This window comes from Hippoglossus stenolepis, chromosome 5, assembly GCF_022539355.2.
Source record: "Hippoglossus stenolepis isolate QCI-W04-F060 chromosome 5, HSTE1.2, whole genome shotgun sequence".
Taxonomy (NCBI): domain Eukaryota; kingdom Metazoa; phylum Chordata; class Actinopteri; order Pleuronectiformes; family Pleuronectidae; genus Hippoglossus; species Hippoglossus stenolepis.
Window position 1 is genome coordinate 12,372,512 of NC_061487.1, and position 27,585 is coordinate 12,400,096.

The 27,585-nt window shown below is 43.6% G+C and overlaps 1 protein-coding gene across 2 annotated transcripts in view; it reads right to left on the reverse strand.

Annotated features, from left to right (window-relative positions):
- reln (reelin) overlaps window positions 1-27,585 on the reverse strand; it is a 99,308-nt gene that overhangs the window by 42,040 nt on the left and 29,683 nt on the right. For both annotated transcript variants that reach the window (XM_035157483.2, XM_035157484.2), the window contains exons 3-4: window positions 19,599-19,737; window positions 7,154-7,224 (exon numbers count right to left, since the gene is read on the reverse strand). In XM_035157483.2, the coding sequence (XP_035013374.2) occupies window positions 7,154-7,224; window positions 19,599-19,737 (210 nt within the window). The remainder of the gene's footprint in view (window positions 1-7,153; window positions 7,225-19,598; window positions 19,738-27,585) is intronic.

Below are 27,585 nucleotides of genomic sequence, written 5' to 3' on the forward strand. Positions count from 1 at the left end.
CAGCTTTGCATTGTGAGTCACATTAGCTGCAGGGACATGGTCCCATTCTAAAATCATCTCTGAGTGAAACAAACTTTCCCCGTGTCCTGGCCCGGCACATCTGCGGTCTCCTGGCTGCTGATGTTAATTCCTCTCAGTAATGAAAGACCAGGCGGCCATGATTAACGGTTCAATGCCAATTAACCGCCATCCTCCCTAGGGGCGCCTGTGAGCTGTAATCTGTGGCCACTGCCTCGCTAACAGACTCAACCATCAGTCTCTCCTGGGGGATACACAGCTCTGAGATGTGGAGGGAGGTGAACGGAGGGTGTAGTGAGTGTTAAGACTAAATTAATCAAAACAGTGGTCTTACTTTGGAGCTAAATTACTAAGAACACTTTGCAAAAGAATCAGCATTCACGTTTGAGCAAACTGCCTTAAAGTGTTTGTGACTAAAAAGATGGAGGAGGTAGAACAAAGTGAGCTTCAAAGGCCTGGCACAGCGATACATTTGCATTTTATTATCTTTTCGAACTTTTTTCAGTGATGAAATTTCACTGAGTGGTATTGTGGTTTTTATTTTTCCAAGGTTTTGCTTCCTGAACGTACACATCAAATTCAATCAGAATGCATTTTGTTGACAACATCACATTGTGAAGCAAAAGAAGCACAACTTCCTCCTGGACTTGTCAATTTATTGAATTTGTCTTTAGTCACTGCTCACAGTATATTTGTCTTTCAAAGGACATGATGTTGCTATGATGAAGCAACAGGAGACTCACTCCTGATGAGTGAACCAGATGTGCACAGCTCAGACTGTTTATAAACCAAAGGGACCTTTTTTCAAATTAAGTACAAAAGAGAAAACTATGACCTTGGTGCCAGTTGTTGCAGCAGTTCTTCAAATTATCTGACGACATCCTGACATACGTCCTGGGGAGGTGATAGAGTTTAAGGTCCTGAACAAACAGGTTCTCTTCTCTTCATCAATATTTCACCATTGTATATCATCTTTTTTTTTTTTATTAAATAAAAGGAGCACCTGGGTAGTATCTCTATCTTGATGTTGATTCCATCTGTTGGTTGTTGTTTTAGTCGCTGAATTGCATCATGCATAATGTGAATAGTCTGGCCGAAGTATTTGATATTTCCTGCGTCACCGTTGAAGGGCCATATTTTAAGAATAAATAAATCAAGAAACTATTTATTAGATGTCACATACCGGTAAAAGAAAGGTGATGCCATGGACTAGTTGCATCAGGTGTAGAACTTTCCTGTGATATTTCAGATTTGGTCTCCGAGAACATGAAGCAGAAAGCTTAATCACAGTTGTTTTATCTTGTAGATCAAATATCCAGATATTCATAATAGGGAATCTAAGTTTAACCTTATTTTAAGATCAATCACTGTCGAGCGGAGCCGTAGCTTTGACCTCAGGGAACATGTCACCCTTCAGTCGCTGTGAGCCTTCCTACTTTACTCTGGTAGGTGAGGTGTTTGAAAAGACTGAAGAGAAGGATAATCTGCCACAGTGTTCTCCATCCAGGATGAGCCTGCCCCCCTGATAAGACACACTGCGATAACACACTGAGGACTCATTCCAAAGTTTCATTTTAAGTTACTTAAGAATCTCTTTCAAACCTTAGAGCCGTTCTAAATAATTCCTCTGAGAGAGGGACTTACATTGGAGAGAGCTCACCTAACTCCCCCCCCATAAACAACAGAACGGGAATCCTAAAAAAAAAGGAGGGATTATCGAAAAAAGGTTTGGTACTCTGGTAATGGCTCTGCAAACTTTGAGCTCAAGCTTCGGTGATAGTTAGCTGCACTAATTTCTCCCCTCGTGGATCTAAATGCTGGGCTCTTAGAAACGGATTCACAATGCACCGGGCGGTGGTTAAGTTTCATGCTGACTGTAGAAGTTGGAGTCTTAGTGGCCTGTGTGACAGAGCTGGGTGGTTCAGAGGGTGCGACTGCTCTGCTGCTGCTGCTGCGCTGGTGGGCCCTGACGCTCGACTCCACGGCTGTGGCTCAGGCTTGACAATGAAGCCCATTAAAAGCAGATCAAAAGGCCTCCTCCCTCCCTCCCTCTCTCTCTCTCTCTCTCTCTCTCCATCCCTTCCTCCCCCTCTAATCCTGCGGTGATTCAAAACATGTTTAGAGGAGCTATCAATTCAAGTATGTGAAACTCTCTTTCTTGTGGTTTATCTCTATTAAGCAATAATAAAACCAGAACATACAATTTTTGGCTCAGTTTACGTGAGCATGAGTTTGTGTTACAAACTCGACCTGAAAAGAGAGCGTGCACTATCACTCGATTCCTGGTAATCCACCTTCTCTCTCTGACATACAGTAATAAATGCTTGGTTTGGTTGATATTCTGCTCTCTACAGTCTCAACAATCCCTTCTAAATCGCTCGCTCCTCTTAGTGAGGCCATTTGGCTGGAGAAAGGCCCAGAAGATTTTTTTGGGGAGAGAGGGGGGGTGTTGGATAATCCCCTCAAGCTTCCAAAAAGGCCTCATTTACAGTTTTCTTTCTATGTGCTTCATCGCACTCTCCTGCTGCCTCTCGCACTTTCCTCCCAATCTCTCCCCGCTGCCCACCCCTCCATCCACACCCATCCTGTCTCTCTTTTGCCGAAGCCCTCCGCGCATCGGGAGCAGACTGTGGCGCTCATTTCACTTGGATTAATCCCCTCTCACTTTCTTAAAGACTTCAATTACTGCCTCCTCTATTAGCGGCTCATCTCTGCTAATGCCTGTATCTCCCTGGCCAGGGCTTATACTCACAAGCATGCAGTGGGACACACACACACACACACACACACACAGACACACACAGAAATACACACATACACACAGCTGACCCCACCCCATTTTTGCTATTTCTCTGCTATGCACACACACACAAATGCACGCGCATAAACAGAGCAACAAAAAGGAGGGGGTTCTCAGTAAACTCCACCATGACTAAAATCAGTTGGGTGCTGATGAGCAGGGTTGAGGTGATCCGAGTGGGGACTAAACGAGCATAAGCTTTGGCAGACTCAGACGTCTCAGCACAAAGAGCGCAGGGCACAAGTCATGTTAAATCTTCTCCCCCCTCTTCTCTCCATCTTCCTGCTCTAATCTCCTCTCTCTCTCTCTCCTCCTTTTCCTGTTTCACCCACCCTGTAAACTATACCCACTCTTCCGATCTCCCTCGTCCTCCTCTCTTTTCGCTCTTTCTCCCCTCTGTCTGACTCACATCCTTCGCAATGTGAACTGCGTTTGAAGTCGAGTCGCTCCCGTCCAACTGACGGTTGCAATTACTGACTCACCAGGAAGCAAGATGCTGTTGTTTTTCTTCTGCGATAGCTGAAAAAGAGAGGGGTTCTCCAAGGTCGGATTTTCACCCACTTCACTACACTTATTGAAAAGTCGGGCCTTCAACTGATTGGCATCTTTATAATAATTATAGGTGAGTGGAGAGGAGGCCAGCAAAGATGTACGATTTCTGTGCTGCCTTTTCTAACACTGTTTTTAAGTTAACAACAAGGTAAAGACGAAACCTATTATTTTGTGCACAATCTTTTGTCTTCCTGTCTTTATTTCTTCGACACTTAGAAACATATCCTGGTTTTCTGTATGTCAGAGATGGGGAGAAACTACACAAGCAAGTAAGAGGAAAGATTTTAGTAGCAGGAGGACAGACATGTAGACTGGGAAGAGAGACAGGAAAAAAGGGTAGAAAATATTACTTGGGGGAGACAGTCAGGATGAGATATTGACGACTGAGGTCTCAAGGTTTCTTGCTGGTGAGCGATGGCAGGCGCGCTGGTGTTTAGACTGGGTGGGTGCCGCTGAGGTAGGAGAGTGGAGGCCACCCGTCCCGCTCTGTTACGTTGTGATCAGGCGTCCCTCAGGGAGCAGTGGCCTCTTTGAGTTATATGTGCCTTTAATAATCCATCTGAGGAGCAGCGCACTCAGCCAGGCCCATAAAGGCCTGATTTATTCTCGCGCTGGAAATGAGCGGAGCTGGCGATGCTGGGCAGGAAGCAGCGACTGCTGGCCACGCTGTCAGGTGATAGAGCTGATGGACGGCCTGCAGTGCCATTCAACACCCACAACCACCGACTCCGCCCTTTAGCACATGAACCCCTTTTCCTCACGCACCCCTACCTCTCCTCATCCCTGACTTGGCTCCTCTCGTGTGGGCTTATTAAGTATTTTTTATGGTCTCTCAGTAGGAGCAGAAATGTTCTTCTGTTTCATCCTCCAGTCTGTCTGTTGTTATACATTTAAATCACTTCCAGGAGCCTGTGCAAACAATTTGGCAATGTGATGATTGTTGCTTCAAACTACTCTGTTGTACTGAACAGTGGAAAAGGGGCTTTAGATACAAACACCGGTGTTAGTGAACTTGAAAGGAGGCGTTCTGTTACTGAGAAGCAAAGTCAAAGACTTACTGTATATCTCTCCTCTTCCATCTTTAACCTTAAATCTCTTATTTACATTAGAATTTAATTGGAAGATCTCTGCCTCCCTCCACCTCTTTATCATTCTAAGCTCAGACTCACACTCCACTGTTACTGTCTTTTCTCCAAGCTCCGCCGCTAATCTGTCCAATTGTTCTTAAAGTCTTCACCCTGGCTGATCAACCCCCGATTGCCTTCTTATTTGAGGAGCCTACCCTCTGTTTCTCTCCCTCCTTCCCTTCCATGGATGATAACCCTGCTTTAGATAGCTTTCATTCCTCCTCCTCTTCAAAGCTTGAGTCTTGAGAATATGAACTTCTGAAGTGGCTTGAGCCGGTCCCGGGTCTTACATTCAACTTTGAATGCTAATGCCTAGATTTGAGCAGCATGCACTCTCGCTGCCACTCTGCTGCTGAGTTCTGGACTGTAACTTGTTTGATCCTGCTAGAAGGGAAACGTCTGCAGGCCTCTACCTCACCGGCTGGATAAGTCTGACTTTGTTGAGGGAATTAAGACAATTATAATAGTTAGTTTCTGCATTATCACCCTTCTATATTCCGTGATAGAGTGGCTTTACCACAGCACAGTATTCATTCTCAAGTTTCATTTTTATGTCAGGAGCCTTCTCCAATTTCATGAGTTTTTAAATCTTTTTTTTTTTTGAAGCCGCAGGTTTTGGTTCTGGAGGAGGAAACGAGAAACTGACAATCCACCAGAGACCAGAAATGATCAGACTCATTTCAGTGTCTGTTCGCTCCTTTCTATCATCTCTCCTCAGTCTCTTTCTGCCTTATGTTGCCTGCAGCATGTTCATCTTTCATTTGTAATTCAGATTTTCTGGTGTATTCCGGCAACGGAGCGAGTGTTGTGTTGCTGGCCATCAAAGGAATAAGCCTAGAACAAGGTCGGCCGCCCGCTCACATCTACTCTTTCAGCACTGTTTTAGGTTAATGATGTTTAATCACCACGTTACCTCTATCCTGCATTCAAATCAAAAGCAATTTATGACCTTCAAGTTTCTCATTAACACTATCTCATCATCCCATCTTTTTTTTCCTTCAACCTCCCACCTCTTCTGCACCGAAGAGACAATAGCTGTTTTTTACACATGAAAATGTCTGGAAAATTGGTTCTGGACATTTAATTGAGTTTGCCTTTCACAAATGAAGAACGCAGCAGGAGATTGTCCTGACTCGTTCGCAACATTCAGGTGAGAAGTGGCTCCTGGGTAGAGCAGGAAGGAGGCAGGACATGAAATAGTTAGTTTTTTGTTTACAGCACATCAACACTGGCATTTGCCCGTATCGACAAAGGCTCTTGAATCTCATTTTCTGCTCAAGTGGACATCTTCATCTACATCTTCTACGTGAATGGCTTCTCCTTTTCATCAGTTTAACATTCATTGCATGTTAGAAATGTCATCCAAGCGCCCACTCGCTTGCTGTGAATATTTTGATAATTTTCTTGTTGTATTCTCACATGGACTCACTCGAGACATTTTTCAGACATTTGACTTGTAATTGTGGATCCCTTATCATGACTTTATACCCCTCGTCACTTCCCAAATTTTCCATCATACCTCGTTCACTCCAGAAATCTTTTTTACTTGACTTCACTGCAAGTTTCTCTGCCCATTCCCATTCACAGCTCAAGTCCCCCGAGGCCTTTTAACCTCTAAGTCTTTGCTTTCTCATTTGTCTGCTGTGAGTAGAAGTCGTGTGTTAGTGTGATACTGCAGGGCCTTGGCAGTGAACAACTAAAGTGACTGTTGTTGGCTGCAGATTTGTTCCTGTGCAGAGGGACAAGATCCGGGCAGTGTGTCTGTGGTGGTGAGAGGATGAGCTCTCGGGCAAGGAGACAGAAGAGAGAAGCCTTGTCACTAACTCTCTGTCACTCTTCCAGGCCTGACTGAGGGCTCTTTTCCAGGGAGCATAGAGCTATCAAGTGGAGCACTCTGTCTGGCGTGTGCAGGGGAGGCCGTCTCCAATGACCTGCTAGGGGTCAAACTGCTTTTAAAGAGGCCCCAGAGACTAGCCACAGAGATAATATTATTTTCTAATGAAGACTAAGTATATTTTAAAGTTGAAATTTTCTTTTTTACCCTGGACCCCTCAAAAAACTAGTTGCTTGTGTATTCCACTTTCAGCCTTAAAGTCAAATTTGATCTAAAGGGAGGAGTTCTTAAGTGAGGAGGAGGTTTCTTTCCTGTAAACAAGCAATTATACACACTCAGCATGCGGAGTGGAACTGCGCTGTCTGTCAATAGCTACTTAAGGCTGTCACAGAAAGTGGATGTAAGAAGTGTTGGCCATAAAGTGTAAATCTCCGACAGAGAGAGAGAGAGAGAGAGAGAGAGAGAGAGAGGGAGAGATGGGGAAAAAAGCTGAGTTTAGCATAAGCTGAAATTAAGCTGGCAATATAGGACATCCAAATATCTCTGGCTCTGGCTGCATCATTAGGGAGAAAAAGAGGCAAGAAGTGCTGCAATGCCACTTTCATGAAGAAGCGGCGTATCAAACATGCCACTGTGTCATCCAGAACACTCATAATATGCATAATATTGACGGTAATAGGAGGTAAGTAGGGGGCAGGTGCACATGTGTGCTCGAACATGTATGTATCTGTGCAGGTGTGAATATATCTGCCTGTCAAGTGCCATATATTCACATGCGTGGTTCATAGAGGGGGGAAGAGCGATGCATGTTCGTCAACTCACCTCCCTGCTCACAGAGCTGCTGGGCCAGAGCATCCTTGAAAATGATCTGTCCTCGATGTGTTGCTGTGGCGCTGAGGAAGAGAAAGAAAAAGTGGGGTGTCAGGAGAGGAACGACAAGGAGAGACGGAGCATTGACACCAGCACAAACAGCGCCACCGCCAAAGTTAACTGGTCTGTCCTCAATATGTGCAGATTAATCCAGCACAGATGGCATCATTTCCCACTAAAACCCACTAAAATGTGCTCCATCAGAGGACATTTTCTGAAGTTCATTATGATGTGAGGTAAAAACAACAAACACCCCCCAGATCAACTAGTTTCTCTGAGGATGTGTGGGAGAGGATGATGTTTACATGTGGGCAAAGTCGGAGGTCCCTCTATTACTTCATTTCCTCTGGCTAAGAGGATAATTATCCTTTTATTATTCACATATTTAAATATTTCCTCATTCACATCATTGCTGCATTAACGACATTACAACATTAAGTCCTCACACAGTGAAAAAAATATCTTCCTACATCATCATCAGTCCCCTACACCACTATACTCCCCTCATGCAAAGCAGTGTTAATCTAACTGTAGTCTATGTTGCGTGCTACTGTGTATGTATGGAATGTAATATGAAATCCTTCCGGTGGCCGAGAAATGCATTATTCATTTGAAAATGGAGAGATCTTTAAAAATCTAAGAGGGTGAAATGGCTCAGAGTGCAGTGGGATCTTTTACACAGATAAGCGAGACATGCTCCACTGTGCTGTGGCCGTGTGGAAAGAGATCTGCGCTCATAGGCAAAACCAGAACAATGGTGGGAAATGTGCATACTGATGAAGCTGCTGCAACAATTGTAATAATGATAAATAAATATTTTACTATAGTAAGATCCACAACGCAACAATATGTGATTTGAAGGTTTGAATGGAAATGTAGGATGTTGAGGAAAGATTATTGGACCCCAGCTCATTATGCATACCTATGTAGTATTTCGAACGAAAAATGCGAGAGGTATGCACGGGAGGGAAGTAGGATGAATGGATGAGGGAAGGAGGATGAATGGATTTTGGTAGGGATGAGGAAAGGAGGGTGAAGGGATGTGGGTAGGGATGAGGAAAGGAGGATGAAGGGATGAAGGTGGGGATGAGGAAAGGAGGATGAATGGATGTGGGAGGGAATGAGGGAAAGAGGGTGAAGGGATGCGGGTAGGGATTAGGAAAGGAGGATGAATGGATGAGGATAGGAGGTCGAGGGGATGAAGGTAGGGATGAGGGAAGGAGGGCGAAGGGGTTGAGGGTAGGGATTAGGAAAGGAGGATGAATGAATGTGGCAAAAGACGGACAGAGGTAGGGATGAGGTAGAACAGTGAATGGATGAAGGTCACAGTGTGATGGGCTGACCAGGTATATGTAGGTTTGACAGGTGATGGTGTGGTTGAGGCGTGGCCCTGCTCCCGAACAAAGGTTAACTAGCTAACTTCCTATGAATCACTAGTTGTTATAATGTTCCTGTAAAAATAGGGGGAAATAGTGACAGAATAAAGATTTAACAATAAAATATCATAAAAACAAGAGCGAGAACGAGAACGAAGGAGAGGAGGAAAATATTACTGGGTTTGAAAGAAGCAGCAGTTCTCAAAGTCCTTGAAATGAGTTATTGGAAAAAATAATAAAGTTTTAGAGCCCTTTGTAACTCACAGTCTAGTGGCAGCAGCAAAATGGTCGGTGTAGAAATAGCCCAATGAAGGAGACAAGAGGAGACAGCACTAAAGCTGTATTGCACCACTTGTGCAGTTTGATCTGCATTTTCCCAATTTTCCAATAATACACAGAGGGGAAACAGTTGGAGCGGGATTGAGGTCAAAAACATACAGAGGATAAATATCAGAGCTGCAACGGTTTCCTTGCGGACTGCTTGCAGCGTTACCGTCCATCAAGGAGAGCGGAGTGCAGCGGTCGGGAGTCTTGTCTCCTCTGTCCGGCACGCAGACATTTTTAATGTTGCAATTTGGCTTTGGTATTAATTATGAACATCATCTGTGGCTTGTAAATCTGAGCCACCTCGCACTAAAAACACACACATGCTGACACAGAGCTGTGCCTCCCACCCACATGCAGTGAGAGAAAAGCCCCTTCAAGGAGCACTTGTGGAAAAAAAACGTCTTTCACTTGGTCTCTGCCATGTAAGGACACACTTGTGTTCCTTACACACTGTTGTCTCAGTGTTCAGGGTATTCCCAGGATCCACAGACATTACACAACATTTCTATTATCTAAGCAGAACCAATAGAGCTCTGGGTAACCTCATCTGTGGGAGAGATCCAGACAATTTTAGTGTGTTGCACCACACCCGGTCAATACTATAAATTACAATACAGATGAACAGGAGGAGAGGATTAAGAACAGGCAAAGTAGTGGCCGGAATTAGTGAGCCCCAACTCTGTTTCACACACTCTGTCCATCTCCTGCTTCCTCGTCACACCTTCCTTAGGATGAGGTGGCTGTGGCCCAGGTGGTAGAGCGGGCCATCCACTAACCATAAGGTCGCAAGCTGAGGTGTGCTTAGGCAATATACTGAACCCCAAATGACCCCTGACAGCTGTGCCTGCAGTGTGATGCGTGTGATCTGCAGTGTGCAGAGTGATGTACGACAGAGAAATGTATGAATGTGTGTAAATGAGTGAATTGGCAATAAAGACTAGAACAAAGACTTTTAACAGACCGTTGGATTTCTCCTTGCACCTCCCAAACTCTACACTCCTCTGGCCCGTGCAGCACGCAGACTCAGCCCCTTTATGGGTGCTGAGGCATTTACACGTTCATTTCAGCTCATGAATAATGAAAAGTGGCCCTCATCAATTAGTAAAGAGCTCCAGTGCATGTGCGGAGCTGGGGAGAAAACATACATAATTACACTCATATTTCAGAATTGGCTGGAAACTAATTTGAGTTTGGTATTTATGAATAAAAGATGGTTGGTAAAGAACAGCGGGAGGGGATGTAGGAACAAGGCCCTTAAATATTTACTAAACACGGTCGGAGCTCGAGTTCACTCAACAGATTCTGTAAAGTGACGAGGGGACGGGGGTCTCTATCAGGAAGCTAATTTGACCTCGCACACATATTATACACACATGGAACACACACACATCTGTGGGAGCAACTCTCTACCATGTCAGGTAGGAAACACAAACCCTGCAGGGATGATAATAGTGGGAACATGCTGTAGTCACACATTTGCCTTGCATTAAAACAACATTAGGAGCGCTGTTGGTCAGGGTGTGTTGTTTCATGTGAGACAGTGAAATATGACCGAGGAAACCGAGTTGGAGAAGCTTTGAATTAACATTTATTATTATATTATTATTATTATACATTTTTTTAAATCTTTAATAAAATTGCACGGATTAGGGTGTGAGGGTGATTTTTTTACCGACGCTAACAGGGTTATGTTTTTACCCCTGTCCATTGGTTTGTTTGTTTGTCAGAGACATTAAGCAAATACTACTGGATTTCCACATAACTTGGTGAACTGATGGGACATGGGCAGAGAGAGAACCCATTAAAATTTGACTCAGATCCGGACAGAGGGGCAGAGGCAGGAATTTTTCATTGTATTTGTAAAGGTATTTTTTTTTAACATTTTCCAGGGAATAATGCATGGACGAATAAAATCAGACACACAGAGGACTGATATCGAGGAGTGTGTGCATTCTGCTGCAGCTTGATTAAATTTGAGTTGGTCCTTGGCAAACCTTTGTCATTCTAGTTGCCGGTGAAATAAAGGTAAGTAGAAGGAGAAGTAACATAAAATAGCAATGCAATCAACAGCACCTCAAATTTGTATATAAGAACTTAAGTAAATTATGCATCAAGTTTTCTCTTTGAAAACTCTGCAAATACTTGTCTGTTCTTTAATGATGTTTTTTTCCTTCCCCCTCATAAAAACAAAGACAAACCAAAAGACAGAAGAGATATAATCAAAGGGAAAGAGCCATATTCAAGTGTGTGCATGTTAGTGGACGGACTATATGTGCGACTTAATAACGTGTGTGTGTCATTAAAACAGTAGCCAGGAGAGGGCATTTAGTCTGAGCCGGGGAGTGTGTGATCGTCGCAGCGAGACGCCAGCGTCTGTCCTGCTGTCACACTCCAGCGGCTCCTCAGCATGTGCCTCTCATTACTGTCCCCACTCCGGGAGCCACACACACAGACACACGGAGGGAACAGCATTGATACACTCGGAACATTTATTGAACATCTAAATGTTAATTTGACTTTCTTTCGGGGGAAAAAAGCAATTAAGGGCCTAAATGTGTTGATGTTCCCCCCCCTCGTTTCTCTTCCTCTGATTCAAACGAACGATCGTTTATCTCGTGTCATCCTCTCCCCTCTCATTAGTCTGGAGGAGCAAATCTGAGGGAAGGGAAAGAGAGAGGGATTGAGAAAAAGAGGCGGATTGAAGGGAAGAGATGAATAAATGGAGGGGGAGGGGGGGCTTTGGGATGTGGTCAGAGGAAATAGAGATGGGGGTTAGATGGCCTTGTCTTCAAAGTCCACGATCTACTGTCAAACTGCAAGACATGCGAGGAAAGGCAGGGATCCAGCCCCCCCGACCCACACACAGACTCACGCGCACACACACACACACTCCAAGCCATGTATGAGCTTTAACATATACGCAGATGGACAGGCTGTCACTCAAAGAGCTCCCAAAAGGGCCTGGAGTGGGTAATTACCAAGCATGTCTTCCATGTTAGATTACATGTTGCTGTCGGCCATAAGTATCCCCCAGGAACCAGCTTGACAGCTCCTGCTAACCACACACACACACACACACACACACACACACACACACACACACACACACACACACACACACACACACACACACACACACACACACACACACACACACACACACACACACACACACACACTGATTTACCATAAAACCACACACATGTTAAATATAGCTACAGCCTTCACTGAATCCTGACCACACAGACAAACTTTTGCAAGAGTCTTTATACAAGACCATAAAAAAAATGAATTTCCATGCCCACACACGCTATTACATCCGAGGGCAGAGGGGACACACGTCGCCACGCTCCTTTTCCCTCGTTAGACGACACTCCCGTCCCGTTCACCTCAAATCCCAATTAAAAGCTCATTTGCTCTCCCAGCTCACTGGGCCTGTTGGTAATCATGATTAATCTGAGGAGTTGCAGTAAGGGTGCAGTTCCAGTCGCCAGCGCTGATTTGGTGCATTTGGACCGAGCCCTTAAAATAATACACCCTAATTGGTTGATATATCTCCCACGTTGAGGACCAGCTGTGGTTATGGCATCACAATCAGTGACAAGTTAAAATTGAAGAGGCAGAAAGATGGAGAAGTAAAGACAGCACAACAAGAGAGGCTGACTCAGCATCCGATCACTTCAGAGCTGATCAGGAGCTCGGATGAAACGTCTAGAAGGTTTTCTTGATTTCAACTGAAAGTTGGTAGTTTCATACCAATCAGAGCTGAGAAGGTGCAACTGGATATGTGAAATTACATTACTCCCTCCCATTTCCCCCCTGCCTCTAAATTAATTAATTGAAAAAGGCTCTCGGAGAACATGAAAATTTAATGAAGCTCCACAGAGGAGGGATTTGGGAGTTGTTTGGCAAATTACCTGCTTGTTAGCACAGGGTCATGGAGCTAGGGCTTCGGATACAGCCAGAAGAAGCACAGTTACTGCTCAGTTTACAGCCAGGAGAAGAGCCATTGACCTTGATACTGTTTGTGAGTTATAATTAGAGGGGATTAGGAAAACAATAGTATTTATAGGGGTAAATATGTGTAGGAAAAGTATGCCTATCTCTATGCCTATTTTGAGGCTCAGGTGCTTTCTTTCCGTCTTTAAAAAAAACGCTGCTTCAAAAAATGGATATCTAAGAAAATCAGCCTTTTAAAAAACCTCTCTCTCCTTTCCTCACTTTTTCAGCGAGGGTCAGATTAGGACGAGGGGGAGCAGAAAGAGAATAATCTACTGTATTTACCCGGAGCAAACAACAGCGAGATGAATCCCTGCAGTAAGTCTTGTCCGTTATTTGTCTTGTCAGCAGAGCACATTTTACGGGAACAGACAGCGCAAAATGTCAAGCAATCATTTCGCACAAAATACATCTGGAGCAGACCCCCATGTCCCCGGAGCATGGCTCATTTTGCTGCATTTAGAATGAAGTGCTTTTCTTTTTCAATCTCCACACCCCGGTTTCGTCGGGGTCACTGTCTCAGCAGGTGGGACGGCTGATTTTGGTGCCACACAGACGTGAGGCAGACGATTCGTGGCATTATTGATCAGAGTATTGACCGGTGTGTACTGTGCATATATGTGTCTCTGCGCACACAGGTGCATGTATATAATTACATGGGTCATGGACTGTCCAGTGGGAAATAAGACCCCATCATGGATGCAGAGACCTTTAAGGTAAACAGCAACAGGAGCCTGGGCTGCGATGTGTGGAGGAGCATCACTAAAAGATGATGATTTACAGTTAAATTCTCAGAAAAGTGACATATTTTTAAAGTTTCAGAGGTTAAACACGTACGTGTAAGAGATATAGAGCTTGCTGTCTTAAATGTGAATGTGTGATATGTGAAAATTAGAATTATGTGGGTGAACTGTGTCAGATTTGCAGCTCTAGAGAAAAAAAAAGGTGGATGCGATTTATGTGCTCTGTCATCTTTCGCATTTTCGCCCATATTTCTCTATCTGTGATGCCAAAAAATGTGATTACCTTGAACCAATAATTCATGTTCCCTGGTCCAATGTCTACAGTGAATCAGTCACACAGCCACAGGCCAGTTTGGAGCTTTAATGATGAGCGGAGCTCATTAACCAGTGAATTTTATGTTGAAACAGACTCAAAGATTGACAGGAATAATAGGAAATCAATGCAGAAGACTAGTGCCAGGGGAAATTGAGAGCTGGGTGAGATAGGTCATCTGTCAGCCTGATGTCTGAACTCTGACCCTTGACCTCTGAATAATTCAACAAGCTGCTTATCATTCTTATAAAATGCAATGTCTGATTACAATTTTATCATTCACTTTATTACCTCTGCCAAAGAGTTTATGTTTTCACCCTATCCGTTAGTTTGTTGGTTGGTTTGTTTGTGAGCAAGATTACACAAAAACTGATTTCCACAAAACGTGGTGGAAGAATGCAGTATGGTACTGATCTCAGAATGTTACTTTGATTTCTGGGAAAACAATTCATGGATCTTGATGAAAAACATGTTTAGCGGACAATGTATTTATGAGTGTGTAAAATGTGGTGCAGATCCAAATAAAAACCTGGATCTAGTGAATTTAAATGTTAAAGCTTTTGAGGTTTTCTGAGTGCCCCTTCCGGTTCTGTGTATTTCTCCTTGTTTTCAAAAAGAACTTCTTCACCTTAGGCTTTTGTGGTCACATAAATATCTTCTGCTTTCAGGGCTCTGATGATCTCTAACCGGTGAGCTTTGAACTTTTTGCAGCACACCAAAGAGCAGCAAACTCACACAAGTCTGGCTCCTCCAAACAGATGGCACTATCAACTTCACAACAGCACCAGGCATAATTACAGGACATTAACCATTCCTTTTTAATTACAGCTAACAAGACAAGAGAGTATTTGAGTGTCCACCTGCCCGTTCTCTCTTCAATTCTATTTCACCCCCTAATTGCGCCAACAAGTGGCTTCAATCTGTCTGGGACTCCCCAGAGGAACCACAGGTTTTCACAGATGCATAAAAAGAAAGGAAATGTTTCCAAACAAATGCATACGAACACACACATACACCGGATGCCACAACATACAAGAACAGCCATTAGATTCCCGTCTCCTCAGGAGAACACTTTGGGAGGGGGGGCTGCCTCAGATGTAGTAATTAAAGCGATCTCCAACCCGGCAGCAGTCTGAGTCTCACACGGAGACACAGACATGCAGACACGTGGATATATTAATGCAGAGCTGCATGTGCACGGTCAAAAAGTCCCCAGATACACCCACACAGCACCCATAGAGCTCAGCAGCATGGTTCCAGAAGTAAAAATTATGATTAGCCATGATATTGAAAACATTCAATTTAGACTAAATACAATTTATGAGATTGTGAAACAATGTATGTGCTCCTGTAGAAGCCAGCAGTCTATATGATATCAACTGTGTTTTAAGAAAAACATATTTTATTTGCAATGTACACTACCCACAATCCTCAAGTCGAATGCAATCTCTGATTGTTGGAGCTCACTCGTTTACCACATCTATGAAAATCATTTCAGCTGCGATCGGATAGTGCAGCATTACATTATGTTTACCACAGAGTGACCACGGTTTCCCTTTCTAACATGCAGCAGTTTTTTTAAAGATAAGGAAAAGAGTCTACGACACTAGGTTACTGTGCTAAACACAGTATGGAACGCTATACAAGTCACAAACCACAATATATTGGTATATATAAAGATGCATTAACAAGTAGCTGGAAAGGAATCATTCGCAATTGTTTATGGGATGCGAAGTTCCTTTACTCTTAAAATAATTATGTACACATTCTTGTAGCTTTGCCTTTTCCAATATTTTGTTCTCGTAGATGGTCTCTTTCATAATAATTTTTAGAAACTTTAATGGAGAAATTAATGGGAAATTTACATCTGGAACCAGAGCTGTTGTAAAAGTGGGTGGTCACTGTTACGCTCTATACACAAGCTGTAGTTACATATAAAACACTATTTATACACAAACACACACACACATACACACACACACACAAGCACGCACCCAACTGCACTGGCTGCTTTGAGGCTGTAAGTGAAGCAGAATAAAGGCAAAGAAAGGAAGAGACACACCGATGCATCTTTGCATTCACCAGAGGAAGCTATTAACCATTCTCACCTCTGCTAAGTGCAGCAAAGCATTCAGTGCACAGACATGGACTTTCATGTCTGTGCACGAAGAATCAAAAGTGGGGCACAACAGTGTTTTATGCAATCATGAAACCGTGAGTTGTTTTGTATTTTATGTGCAAGACAGGATTATCTCTTGGTCTACACTACTTGGGTCATTACTGAGAGTATCTTTGAAGGAATAACTAATAGTTGCATGTGTAATTATGGATAAAGATAAAGATATAGATAAATAACAATGTATTCTATTCATTGTCATTGAAACATTAGTTTCCCAGAGACCAGAGTAACAACTTCAAAGTGTTTTTTTATATATAAAAAAAAAAAAGATAAATTTTCTGTTGGTGTGTGGGTTTTTTGTGTTTGTGAGTGTGTACTCCCTACTCCTCCACCTCCTCCTTCCTCTGTCCCTCTCCTCTCCTCCTCCAAGGCCTCCCATTCTCTTTAGGTGACAATTTACTGCCACCCAGAAAATGAGTTCTTCTGGATGTCCAAGTCACTGCACTCTATCATATCTATCATTCTCCTGCTGGTGATCTGTTACCAGGAACACTCCCACAATATCGCCCATAAAACTGCTCATCGGCCCCCATATTAATGTGGCGGCGGACCAGCTCCAGCCTTGTGAAGGACATTGGATGTCTGAGGCTTTAATTTAAACACTCATGGACACCGCTTGTGGAAAATGGTCCTTGTATCCATCAGGGCAGGGCAAGGGTAGGACATTGCATTATTTACATTTTGGACTGTCGCGACAAATGTCTTTTCATCCACAGAACTTATATTTTACTACCTTGGCTAACTTAAAACTGATAGTCCTGTCACAAAACCACAATTTATGCGATAAGTTTTGTTCATGTAAAAGAATTATTTGCAGTAGCAAACTTTGATGGACAATGGCTGTTTGCGCATCACATCTCGCCCTCAAGAGTAACAACACTGACAATGCACTGCTGGAAAATTTGATGTGGCACTAAAGGCAGCATGGTGGTGCGGTGGTTCAAATCCGTTTTCTTCAGGAACTCATGCTTTTCTCTGGGTACTCCGGCTTCCTCACACAGTCCAAACACATGCAATCTGGGGTTTGGTTAATTGGAGACTCTAAATTGACCGTAGCTGAATGGTTGTTGGTCTCTGTATGTTGCCCCTGTGATACGCTGGTGACCTGTGAAGGGTGTACCCCGCCTCTTGCCAAATGTCAGCTAGGATTGGCTCCAGCTCCCCCCCTCGACCCTCAAGGGATAAGCGGTATTGATAGTCGATGGATGGAACAAAGGTGGTCTTGGTTTTGGATAGAAAGGCCTTGCGTGTTGAATCCTCCTCTCCAGAAAAGGATACACTTGTGAAAATGGAGGCTATGTACCATAACATGGTGCAGTCTGTCTGTGTTTTTAGGCCGGAGTGTGTGCGCTGGTTTAACTACAGATGTGTGATGTGTGTCCAAAACTGTGGCATCTAGGAATGTATGTGCATGTGAGAAAAAAAAGTAGACAAGTTAATTTGTGTATGAAAGCATCTGCATGAAGTGTGTCGTGTCTGTGTTTATGTGTGTGTGTGCGTGAGTGTGTGTGAGTGCAGCAGCAACCGACTGGAGTGTGACTGGCTGACTTTGATAAGGTCAGCCACAGGGGCCCCTATTGTCATTTAGTCATGGCCCCCTGCCTGCCCCACTGTCATCAGCATTGGCACACTGCTGCTGAGTGGTTTGAACACACATACGCACATGCACAGACACACAAACACTGAGGAAAAACAGTAAATGTGTTTGCTGGCAGACAAAGAAGAGGCAGTGAATCTGTTTGGCTCCGTGGAACTCGTCTAAATGGCAGCTCCACTTCAGCAAATTCCCCAACTGAATCCTTTCCTGACACTCTGTCCATAAAAGTCTCTGTCGGATCGTCTATGGAGCCCCTCCAGGAATACACTGAGGGATTTTTACAACCCCTGCCAAAACGTTTCATTTTGTTGTGGTTTTCATGAAACACTGATGTGCAATTTGTAATGTCTTTCATGTGTTGAAAGAGGATGACTGGTGATAAAAGGAAGGGATTAGTTTGCAGTTTGATTTGACTTTCCAGTCACTAAATTCATATGATGATAATAATGTTTTCATCCAGGGATTTAATTTAAAAAATACACTGAGCTGCTCCGGATATTAAAGTCTGACTAGTCAAATTTATAAAAATGCTAATATTTGTGGGAGACTTTTACTCAATGATCTTTTGCAATGCAGTGCTCAGTTGCTGTGACTTTGTGTCGGGCAGAGTTATTAGAATACTCCCCTTTCGTCTACGCTTCTCCAGCAACAGCTGCTAATTGCATTTTGACTGATTATCTGCGTCGCACTGTAAATCACCAGCCAGGAGAACGAGAGGGAAAGAGAGTTAGAGGGTGTTCCTAACAGTTAGACATGGAGAAAATGATGAAGAGTAATATAAACCAGAGTAGGAGGGGGGGGTGAGATGAGAAAGAGGACAGACCCAGGCTGCTCTCACATGTACACAGCTTCATTCTCATCTAAGTCAGTCAAACAACATGCAACCTGTACAGTGTCACTGAGACTACATCCATACTAATGTGTTTTCATTTGTCCACATGAGCGTTTCGGCTCCGTATCAGTTTTAATCCCTGTGTGTATACATGCCTGAAAACGCATATCACGTGACCTCCCATGTAGAGAGGGCATGCGCGTACCAGTGTGGACAGGAAGCCATGCCTGTGTACTCCTCACGTCCTAGTGAGCTCCGCATATTAGCATCTGTCTCATTGTAAAATGCAGAATTTAACTGCGCAACAGCTGTTAGCAAAGTCAACAGGGTCAGCAACGCTTGTAAATGATGATTCATGTTGAAAGATCGTGTAGTTTTTTCCAAACATCTCAGCTTCTGCCCGTCCAGACTAAAACGATTCTGCAGGGTTTTCAAACTAAAACTCAACCAGCGGGGTTTCCAAACTCTCTGTTTTAGCGGCTCTAAATGTCTTGTATGGACGCCAGGCATATCTGTGACAGAGTTCATGCATTTTCAAACCATTGTAGTGGAGTGAGCTAAAAATTACAATAAAGCCCCTACTAAAAGGTTTTTGTACCACCGAGTGAAAAAGCTGCGAGTGCGTGTGTGTGCATGTGCTGTTAATTCTCAGCAGGATAAACACAAACACATTTACACCTGCCACGGCACATGTCGTGTCAGGCGAGGTAATTGGGATATAATGACCCACACTCTCTCTGTCCCTGGTTTAACCTCTGTCCAGTCAGCATGCGTGCTCTCTCTGACAGGACGGCCTTTATACATCCTTTCTGCGGCTCGACAAAACACAACCCCCACCCCTGTCTCAGTCCTACAGGGTCAATACGCGGCCATGCAACATTAACAGATATTATCGAAACAGTTTTACGACTTCCATGACCATGTTAGGGTTAGACGTGCGGCAGCTGGGAAGGTCCCAGTCTCTATCGCAATATTTGTGTCTCATTCTCTCTCTCAGATACTTTCTTTTCTTCACATACACACGCACTTACAGGAAGTTGACGCAGCCTGTGCCAGGTGGTGGGGCGATCCAGACAAAGCTGAAGCTGGTGGAGGGCTGGTGGCTGACGTGGGAAGCGACGACACTGCAAACAAACTGGGTTCCAGCAAACTGACGCTCCGGCATCACTCCTGGAGAGGGGGAGAGAAAGAGTGAGACACCGAAAAATAACAGAATGTGAACCAACGTTCATAGGGCCTCCAAAACAACACTGTCTTCATCAGCTGCATTTTTAGAAAACCACCCTAAGATAAAGGATCACTAAAACAAAGGTGTAAAGGATTCAAATTAATTTACATTAAAACATTGTTTTTTGGAGCTCCCACAATAGTTCCAAACTAGCAGCCTTTAAAAATGTATCCACACTTGACTACATTTCTAAACACTCACAGAGTTACTTGTCTCACAAAACTGTGATGGATAAACAAACATATTTCATGCAAGTCTGTTCAGTCTGAGTTTACGTGGCACTGAAATGAAAGATTACAAAAGTGGTGCAAGATGATATGCAGAGTCAAGCTTGTCACCTTCAAAAACAATGTAATAATGCATTGGTAATACAGAGTGCATTAAGGGCAACCTCACACCTGATGTGAACCGTACAGCGTACGCATGAACCCGACCTGAGACCACTCTCTCAGTTCACACTTATCAAAGAAACTGGACTTTGGGCTCAAGGGAACTTGGTTTTAAGTAAAAGGTCCCAAATGTGAAAGCAGTCTCTATGAGGATAACCCACTGGCGTCCTGCTATTTTCTGTTTATACTTTCATTACTTCCTGCCTCACACTTACACCTTGATTCCTTTGTTTTTTTCTTCTCTCCTTTCATGTTTTTCACTGAACTCACTGGAGCCTTCTTTCCTCCCTCCCTGTGAAGCTGACACGACCTAACTCCGCTCATATTAATGAGGGTCTGTGTCCGGCTATGATTGCACCGATGGAATGACATCATGTCACACAATCTTTCCTTCATATCACAGAGGGCAAGGGCAGGATGCGACCAGACTCATCAATCACCGGGCAGACGTACAGAGCAGTTGAATAATTTACTTTAGCTGAACAGTTGTGTGGGGCGGCAGCGTGGTGCAGTGGTTAGCACTGTCACCTCACAGCAAGAGAGGTTTTGTTTGTGTGGGTTTGTGGCCAAATCTCTGGCTTTCTCCCACAATCCAAAGACAAGCAGAATGGGGTTAAATTAACTGGACACTGTGACCATAGGCGTGAATGGTTGTCTCTCTATGTTGGCCCTGCGATATGCTGGGACCTGTCCAGGGTGAACCCCCACAAAGGAAAGGTGATGTGGATAATGGGTGGATGGTTGAATAGACAGTTTTGTAGTAACTGCAAGAATCCAAACTGTGTGGAAACGAAAGCTCCTCAACTGGAGTATGCATTTGCACAGAGACTCGTGTTCCTCCCAGACAGATCATTTGGGCATTTGTTATAATTCAAAAACACGGAGTCGTTTTGTGGTCCAGTGCACATGGAGCAAACACATTCAGCCAGTTTAAAAATGTATGTGATGTCCCATCTGCTTGTATGACGACATGCTCAGAGCTGCTGCAGCGCCCCGGTGGCCGGCCGGCAAACACAGTTCTCTCCTTTCTTCACTTCTTCTCTCCTCCCCTCAGTCATCACTCACTTCACAGAAAACATAATCAGCAATGATTAATAACATCGGAGCTTTAATATCCCCTGGCTCAATGTGCAAATCAATATGCAAAGATTGTGTGTGTGTGTGTGTGTGTGTGTGTGTGTGTGTGTGTGTGTGTGTGTGTGTGTGTGTGTGTGGTGCAAATCTAATTATTTAAAGAGAAATAATTCCGCCCATTTCTGACAGTAATGAATTTGACTTCACAGATTGCATCCATAAATACACACAATGTCGGCCGCACGGTAAATGTTTCTGTTTCGGCTGTGTGTGTGTGTGTGTGTGTGTGTGTGTGTGTGTGTGTGTGTGTGTGTGTGTGTGTGTGTGTGTGTGTGTGTGTGTGTGTGTGTGTGTGTGTTCATTTGTTTGGGCTGCTGGAAATCCTACGTCAATGTGTATGAGTGTGCCGTGGTACAAACAAAACTAGTTATCATTGCTGCTGGATGTTTTTAGATTGAGCACCGTGCATTTATTTGACCCTGTGGCGTTTCCGAAGGCTTTCTTCGACACAGGAGTTTTTCTCATCATGTGGAGGAATATCAAACTCTTTAACCGGAGTTCAAAATGAATAATCATCAAAGCTCTGCGATTTACGGGGGTTTCACATGGCAACTACATATTGTGACATTATGGGGAAGTGCATGCGTCGTGTGGTCCTAATGTGTCAGATTTACGAGGTGCCGAGCGAAGCAGCACCCTATACATCGCTAAAGGAGCGGCTGGTGTATAATAACAGCCTGAGACGTAATCACCCACTAATAGTCCTGCTGTTCTCCAATCACCTCGGCTGCAACCTCTCTGCGTAATGACCGCGATTTACCGCTAAGCAAACACATACACACTCGTACGGGCAAACACATATAAACACGCATTACTGTCAGGGGGTTATTGTTGTGTTGTTTGCGTGAGCAAGGTCCCCTAAGCACCCCCATCTTTACTGGCAACATACAGAAATAGCGGAACTAGTTTCTGTGCTGGTGTTTATGAAGCACTCAGGGCAGCAAGCATTGACATACCCATAGATCTTTCCTCTTTTCTCTCAACCCCCTCTGACACAAACGATTGTCATTTTCACAACAATTTCCTTTGCCACAAATTTACTGCCACAGCCAAGGCAGTCGAGACAACAATTTTGGCACTAATTGTCCAATTGTTGGTGGCAGGAGAAGAGAAGCCGAAGTGCTATGAATCTTTCTCATCACATTGCCATGGTGCAATTTGAGAATCCCTGCAGATGTGCATAAAACAAGCTTAGGTCTTGTGGCAGCCGAAAACACTCTCCGCAAAGCCGCAAAGACAAAGAGAAAGAGAGAAGAGTGTCGATCGGAGCTGAGCAGCAGACTGAGCGGAGGAGATAGCAGAAGGAGAAAGTGAAGGGCTGTGGCGATAGTGGACAGACGGACAGAAACAATGAATCACTCATTCAGAGGAGTTGTGTATGTTTACGCCGCTGTTGCCCATGAGCGAGAGAAAGAGAAAGGTGGGAACGGCACCAATGACAATTCTTGTAGTACAACTCTCTGATGTTCCACAGGCTACTGTTACTCTTGCTCAAAAAGGAAATTAAACAAGTGCTGGATGAAACCAGCACAGAATTTAACGTCTGAAACGGAAATTGGGCAGAACAGTATGAGAAATTTTGAAAATAAGTGAAAAAGCAGAAGACAGAAAGAGAGAAAGACAGTAATACAGAGAGAGGTAGGAGCTGATGTATGGCTGAGCAGAGAGCAGTATGGCTAGGGTAAAGATGAAAAGGCAGTCTGATGCACTCCAGGACACGGCAGCGCTGGGACTCAACACCACTCACAGAATTTCTATTCCCACTTGAAAAATACACTCAGGCGTAAAAATGCAAATAACGAAACTAGTTCCTTTCATGTCTTGCTGTGGAGAGAGGGAGCGAGAGAGAAGAAGAAAAAAATCACTATTATTCAATGAGCTCCAAATCCCAAATGTTCCAGTGAAGCAACAAGCTGAAGTGAAACCTGGAGAGAGAGAAAAAAGGAAAAACTCTGACATCCCTGGTTCTGTTCAGGGAGATGAGCAGAGAAACGGAGAGAAGAGCTCTTTTGTCACTGTGAAATGAAAATGTACAACAAAGCCTTTGCTGTATCCTTACATGCACACACACGGCAGGAGCAAAGAATAAATGAATGAACATTATTTTACTAATTTGACCTCTGAGTTCCTTTTTACAACATCTCTGGAAACTAACAGATGTGATGGATGTTAACTTTGCTTTATGTGCTTGTTTTCTTCCCTGTCGATGATTTGTGCTTCGTTTATCTCCTTCTTTCTCCGCCTCAGTCCCCTAGACCCCTCTTAAATCCTCCTGATGCAATTGCATTGATTAAAAACTACTGTTACTGGGTGATTGATATCAAGCCCAAAAAAGTAAAAGTGTATCCATATTGCACAATTAAAACCACCACGACCAAAGTGCTGAACAAGATTAAAATATGAAAATGAATCAATATAAAAATCTATTAAGTACAAAGAATAAATTGAAAATACAAACAAACATAATTAATATTTCAGATTTTTAAAATTTGCACGATAGCAGATTAAATCAATGTTTCAAACTTGAATGGAAAGCCAGTGAGAAGAAGTGGGTCTTTAGCAGTGATATTAAACATTAGGGTCTCAGCAGTTCTGATATGAATAGATAAGATGTTCCAGAGATTAGGAGCAGCCACTGCAAAGAGCTGGTCACCTTCGATTTGAGCCTAGATCTCCCAGAGGCAGAAGGTTGGTCGACCTCAGTGCTAGTGATGGAGTATGAGAGGTGCAACAATTCAATGAAATTGCTAAATGAATCCTAAAAACAAGCAGTAAAATGTTAATATAAATCCTGAATGACAGGAAGCCAGAGAAGAGAGGCCATGTACTGGTTTAATGTGATCAGGCTTTCTTTTTTCAGAGCTGCTGCATTTTGTTCTAACTGCAGACAACAAAGAGACAACTGCTCTACACCAGAATACAGGCAATTACAATACTCTAACCGAGAGGTGAATGAAGAATCATTCATGAGAATGAAATAAATATTTAAAAGTTTTGTTTTTAATGGGCACATTTTCTGATTAATCAGCTCTGACTGTTGGTTCTCCATATATGGACTTGTTATCACACAATCAGCCACGCGCACAACTCACCTACTGAGCTGACAGTGCCTACAGATGTAGCTGCAGCCCAAATGCCACCGGTCATGCATTCATGCTGCATGTTAGATAAATATCATCAGAGGCCGCTTCTGATTCAGTAAGCAGCCACAGGGGGATCTTGGAGGGCTGTTGCAACCACACACACCCATAGTCAAATAAAAGCATACAAATACACGCACACTCACGCACACACACACACAAACACAGTTCTTTGACATGCAGATTGGGCACTTATGAGCTGTCGGCAGTGATTAATGGCAAAGAGAATGACCTGCTAACTCCCACGGTATGACTGGGCAAAGCATGTTTCATAAATATGGACACACACAAGCACACACACACACACACACACACACACACACACACACACACACACACACACACACACACACACACACACACACACACACACACACACACACACACACACACACACACACACACAGGAAATGGGTGTGTCTGGATTTTAAGGGTCACATGTTGGTTGTAGGACCGTCACCCCGACATCAATCTCTGCTGGTAATTGCGCTGCATTTTTAAAAGCACCACATAAAAAGGAAGCAGGAAGTTCACCACCTCTTATTTATTCATATTCAGTCTCCAGTAACAAAGACTTCAACACATTGTTTCCCCTCCCGTCTGGTCTCGCTTTTAAATATGCAAACACTTCAATTCACATCTGTCTGCGTACTTTAACATTTTTAACATCTATCTCTGTTTAGACAGTGCCATTTTTATCCGTCTTTATATCTCACTTTGCAAAGCTAATGAGCTTTTCAGCAGCCAAGCTCAAAACAAGTCAAATAGATGGAGTGAGAATTCTCCCTGATGGAGCAGATGGGCAATCGGTGGCTCAGCCTGGCAGTGACTTCACACTGTAGGACCAGCAGGAGCCGGTCTAACTGGCATTAGAACTGATAGATAGGCTCTGTGGCAGGGCTGAGTCTGTTCGAGAGGCACCATTCAAATTGATGTGCACATTTACTCTGAATCATTCAGAGTTTATGCACACCATTTGACATCTGGTCAGCACCAACTAGCTACTGGAATCTGCGGTCATCACACAACTGTCCTTCAGCAACGTCTGGCTCTGGAGCAACCGGAAATTAGTAGTTTGCAGAAACTGTCTGTTTGATTTAACTGTATCACTTTCTGTGGTTTTAAGATGATTTCAAGAAAATTACACATGTTTTTCCATCTAGATTACTGATTTGCTCTCACTGTTGCTACGGAAAAGCAACAAGCAACTGCTGAAAAGAAGGTGTTGGGAAAATACATTTCAGTCCCTGAAGGCAGGAGGATTCTGGGTGCTTGTCTTCTACCAATACATGTCCTACACTGGTCCAGCTTTCCCTTTACTGGAGCAGTTGTTAATAACGAACTCATGTACGCTTTTATTGCTAGAGAGCATGCACACAGAACCACAAACACAGCCTAACATGACTGTGTATGTTTGCACAAATGCGGAGAAGAACAACCACAAGTATATTATTAAAATGCATAGCAGTTTGCTCGGAGCGTACTGTGGTGTAAGGAGATTAGGCTATTTGATTTTTGTCGAGTTAATTCATGTTTGTCAGCAATCACTGTATACTTTTTGATTAAAAATTGAAAAGTGGGTCTCATTTAAAGAGCACAGATTAAAGTGTGTGTGTGTGTGTGTACATTTACCCACTTAGCTCAGACTAAGAAATTCAAAGTATACCACCCCAGATCATTTGGGGAGCAGGCCCATTAAAGACTCATATTTCATGTGGTAATTCCTAAAATCTGTCATAAAGCTATTGGAGCATTAGCATGTGTTATTAAAAGCCGGTGAATGTATGGGAATCTGTCAGCAGCCATAATAATGCCCCTGTCAGCATGTTTCAGGAAAAGGCCACACAATGGCAACATAAATGATACATCACAACACCACTGACAGCCTAAGTAGGGACCCCATACGCTTTGTGCTGCTGAATGATCCCATGCTATGTGTGTGTGTGTGTCCGTGTGCATGTGTTTGTGTGCGCCTGTTGTATTTGCATTTCTTCCCAACGCCATCTTCGGCTGGTCAGCCGGACCACTGCAGGGTCTCGAGACGCATGACAACCTGACTCCGATCGGCCATTGGCTCAAACGGACGTCCATCTTAGCATCTGCCAATCACGATGCCATGGAGACAGGTTGGCAGCGTTGCGGTGGTGGCAGGGGTCCGAAACAGCATTGCCAGGAGAAAGCTGTGCGATAATATGGGTGGTGAAAGATGCCAGTGGCCAAGGGGGGAAAGGGGGATAAGAGACTGTGGGAAAAAGTGAGGGGGAGAGCTTTGCCACTTGAATAAAAAAGTGTCGACGCTATAAGTATGTGAACAATGGGAGACTTACGGGCATGTGTATATGTGTACATTCATATAATGTTTCAGGAGTCCATTAAATTGAATGTTCTATGAAAGAAACAATTTGTGTTTTTAAAAATTCTATGTATTAATGCCCTTGTCTAAGAACCCGACCAATTTCTGTCCATATGCACACATTAGGAGAACAATTACTCTTTCATTTAGGCTTTCATTGTATCTCACAGCAGCCATCATCCATCATCCATAAACTGCTGAGGACAAGGCCACACACACACACACACACACACACACACACACACACACACACACACACACACACACACACACACACACACACACACACACACACACACACACACACACACACACACACACACACACACACACACACACACACCATGCCCCATACATGTTGCATCTATCAACACCAGTAACTGAAAACTAAAAGACTGAAGAAAATAACGCTAATAGCTTTAACCTGCTTACTGCTTTCTTTCAGTGCTCAGGAGCTACAAGCCACACAAGCATGAATGATAAATGGAATATAGGCGCACCAGCGCAGCATAATGTACCCTCCTGAACTAATGTGTCATAATTGAAATGAATGTTGTTCTGAATCAAACAAGTGTTGTGTGTTTTTGAGTCTCACAGTCTATGATAGATGAGACTTCTACTTCTCTGCACAGGCACACAATCCATCTCAGAGGCACACTCACAGACTCGCTAACTAATATACGGTATAATGTACCCAAGGCATATGCATACGTGAGGTCCGACAAGAAACAAGATTACTCGGATGATAAGACATTTTGAAAAAAAGTAAGTAGT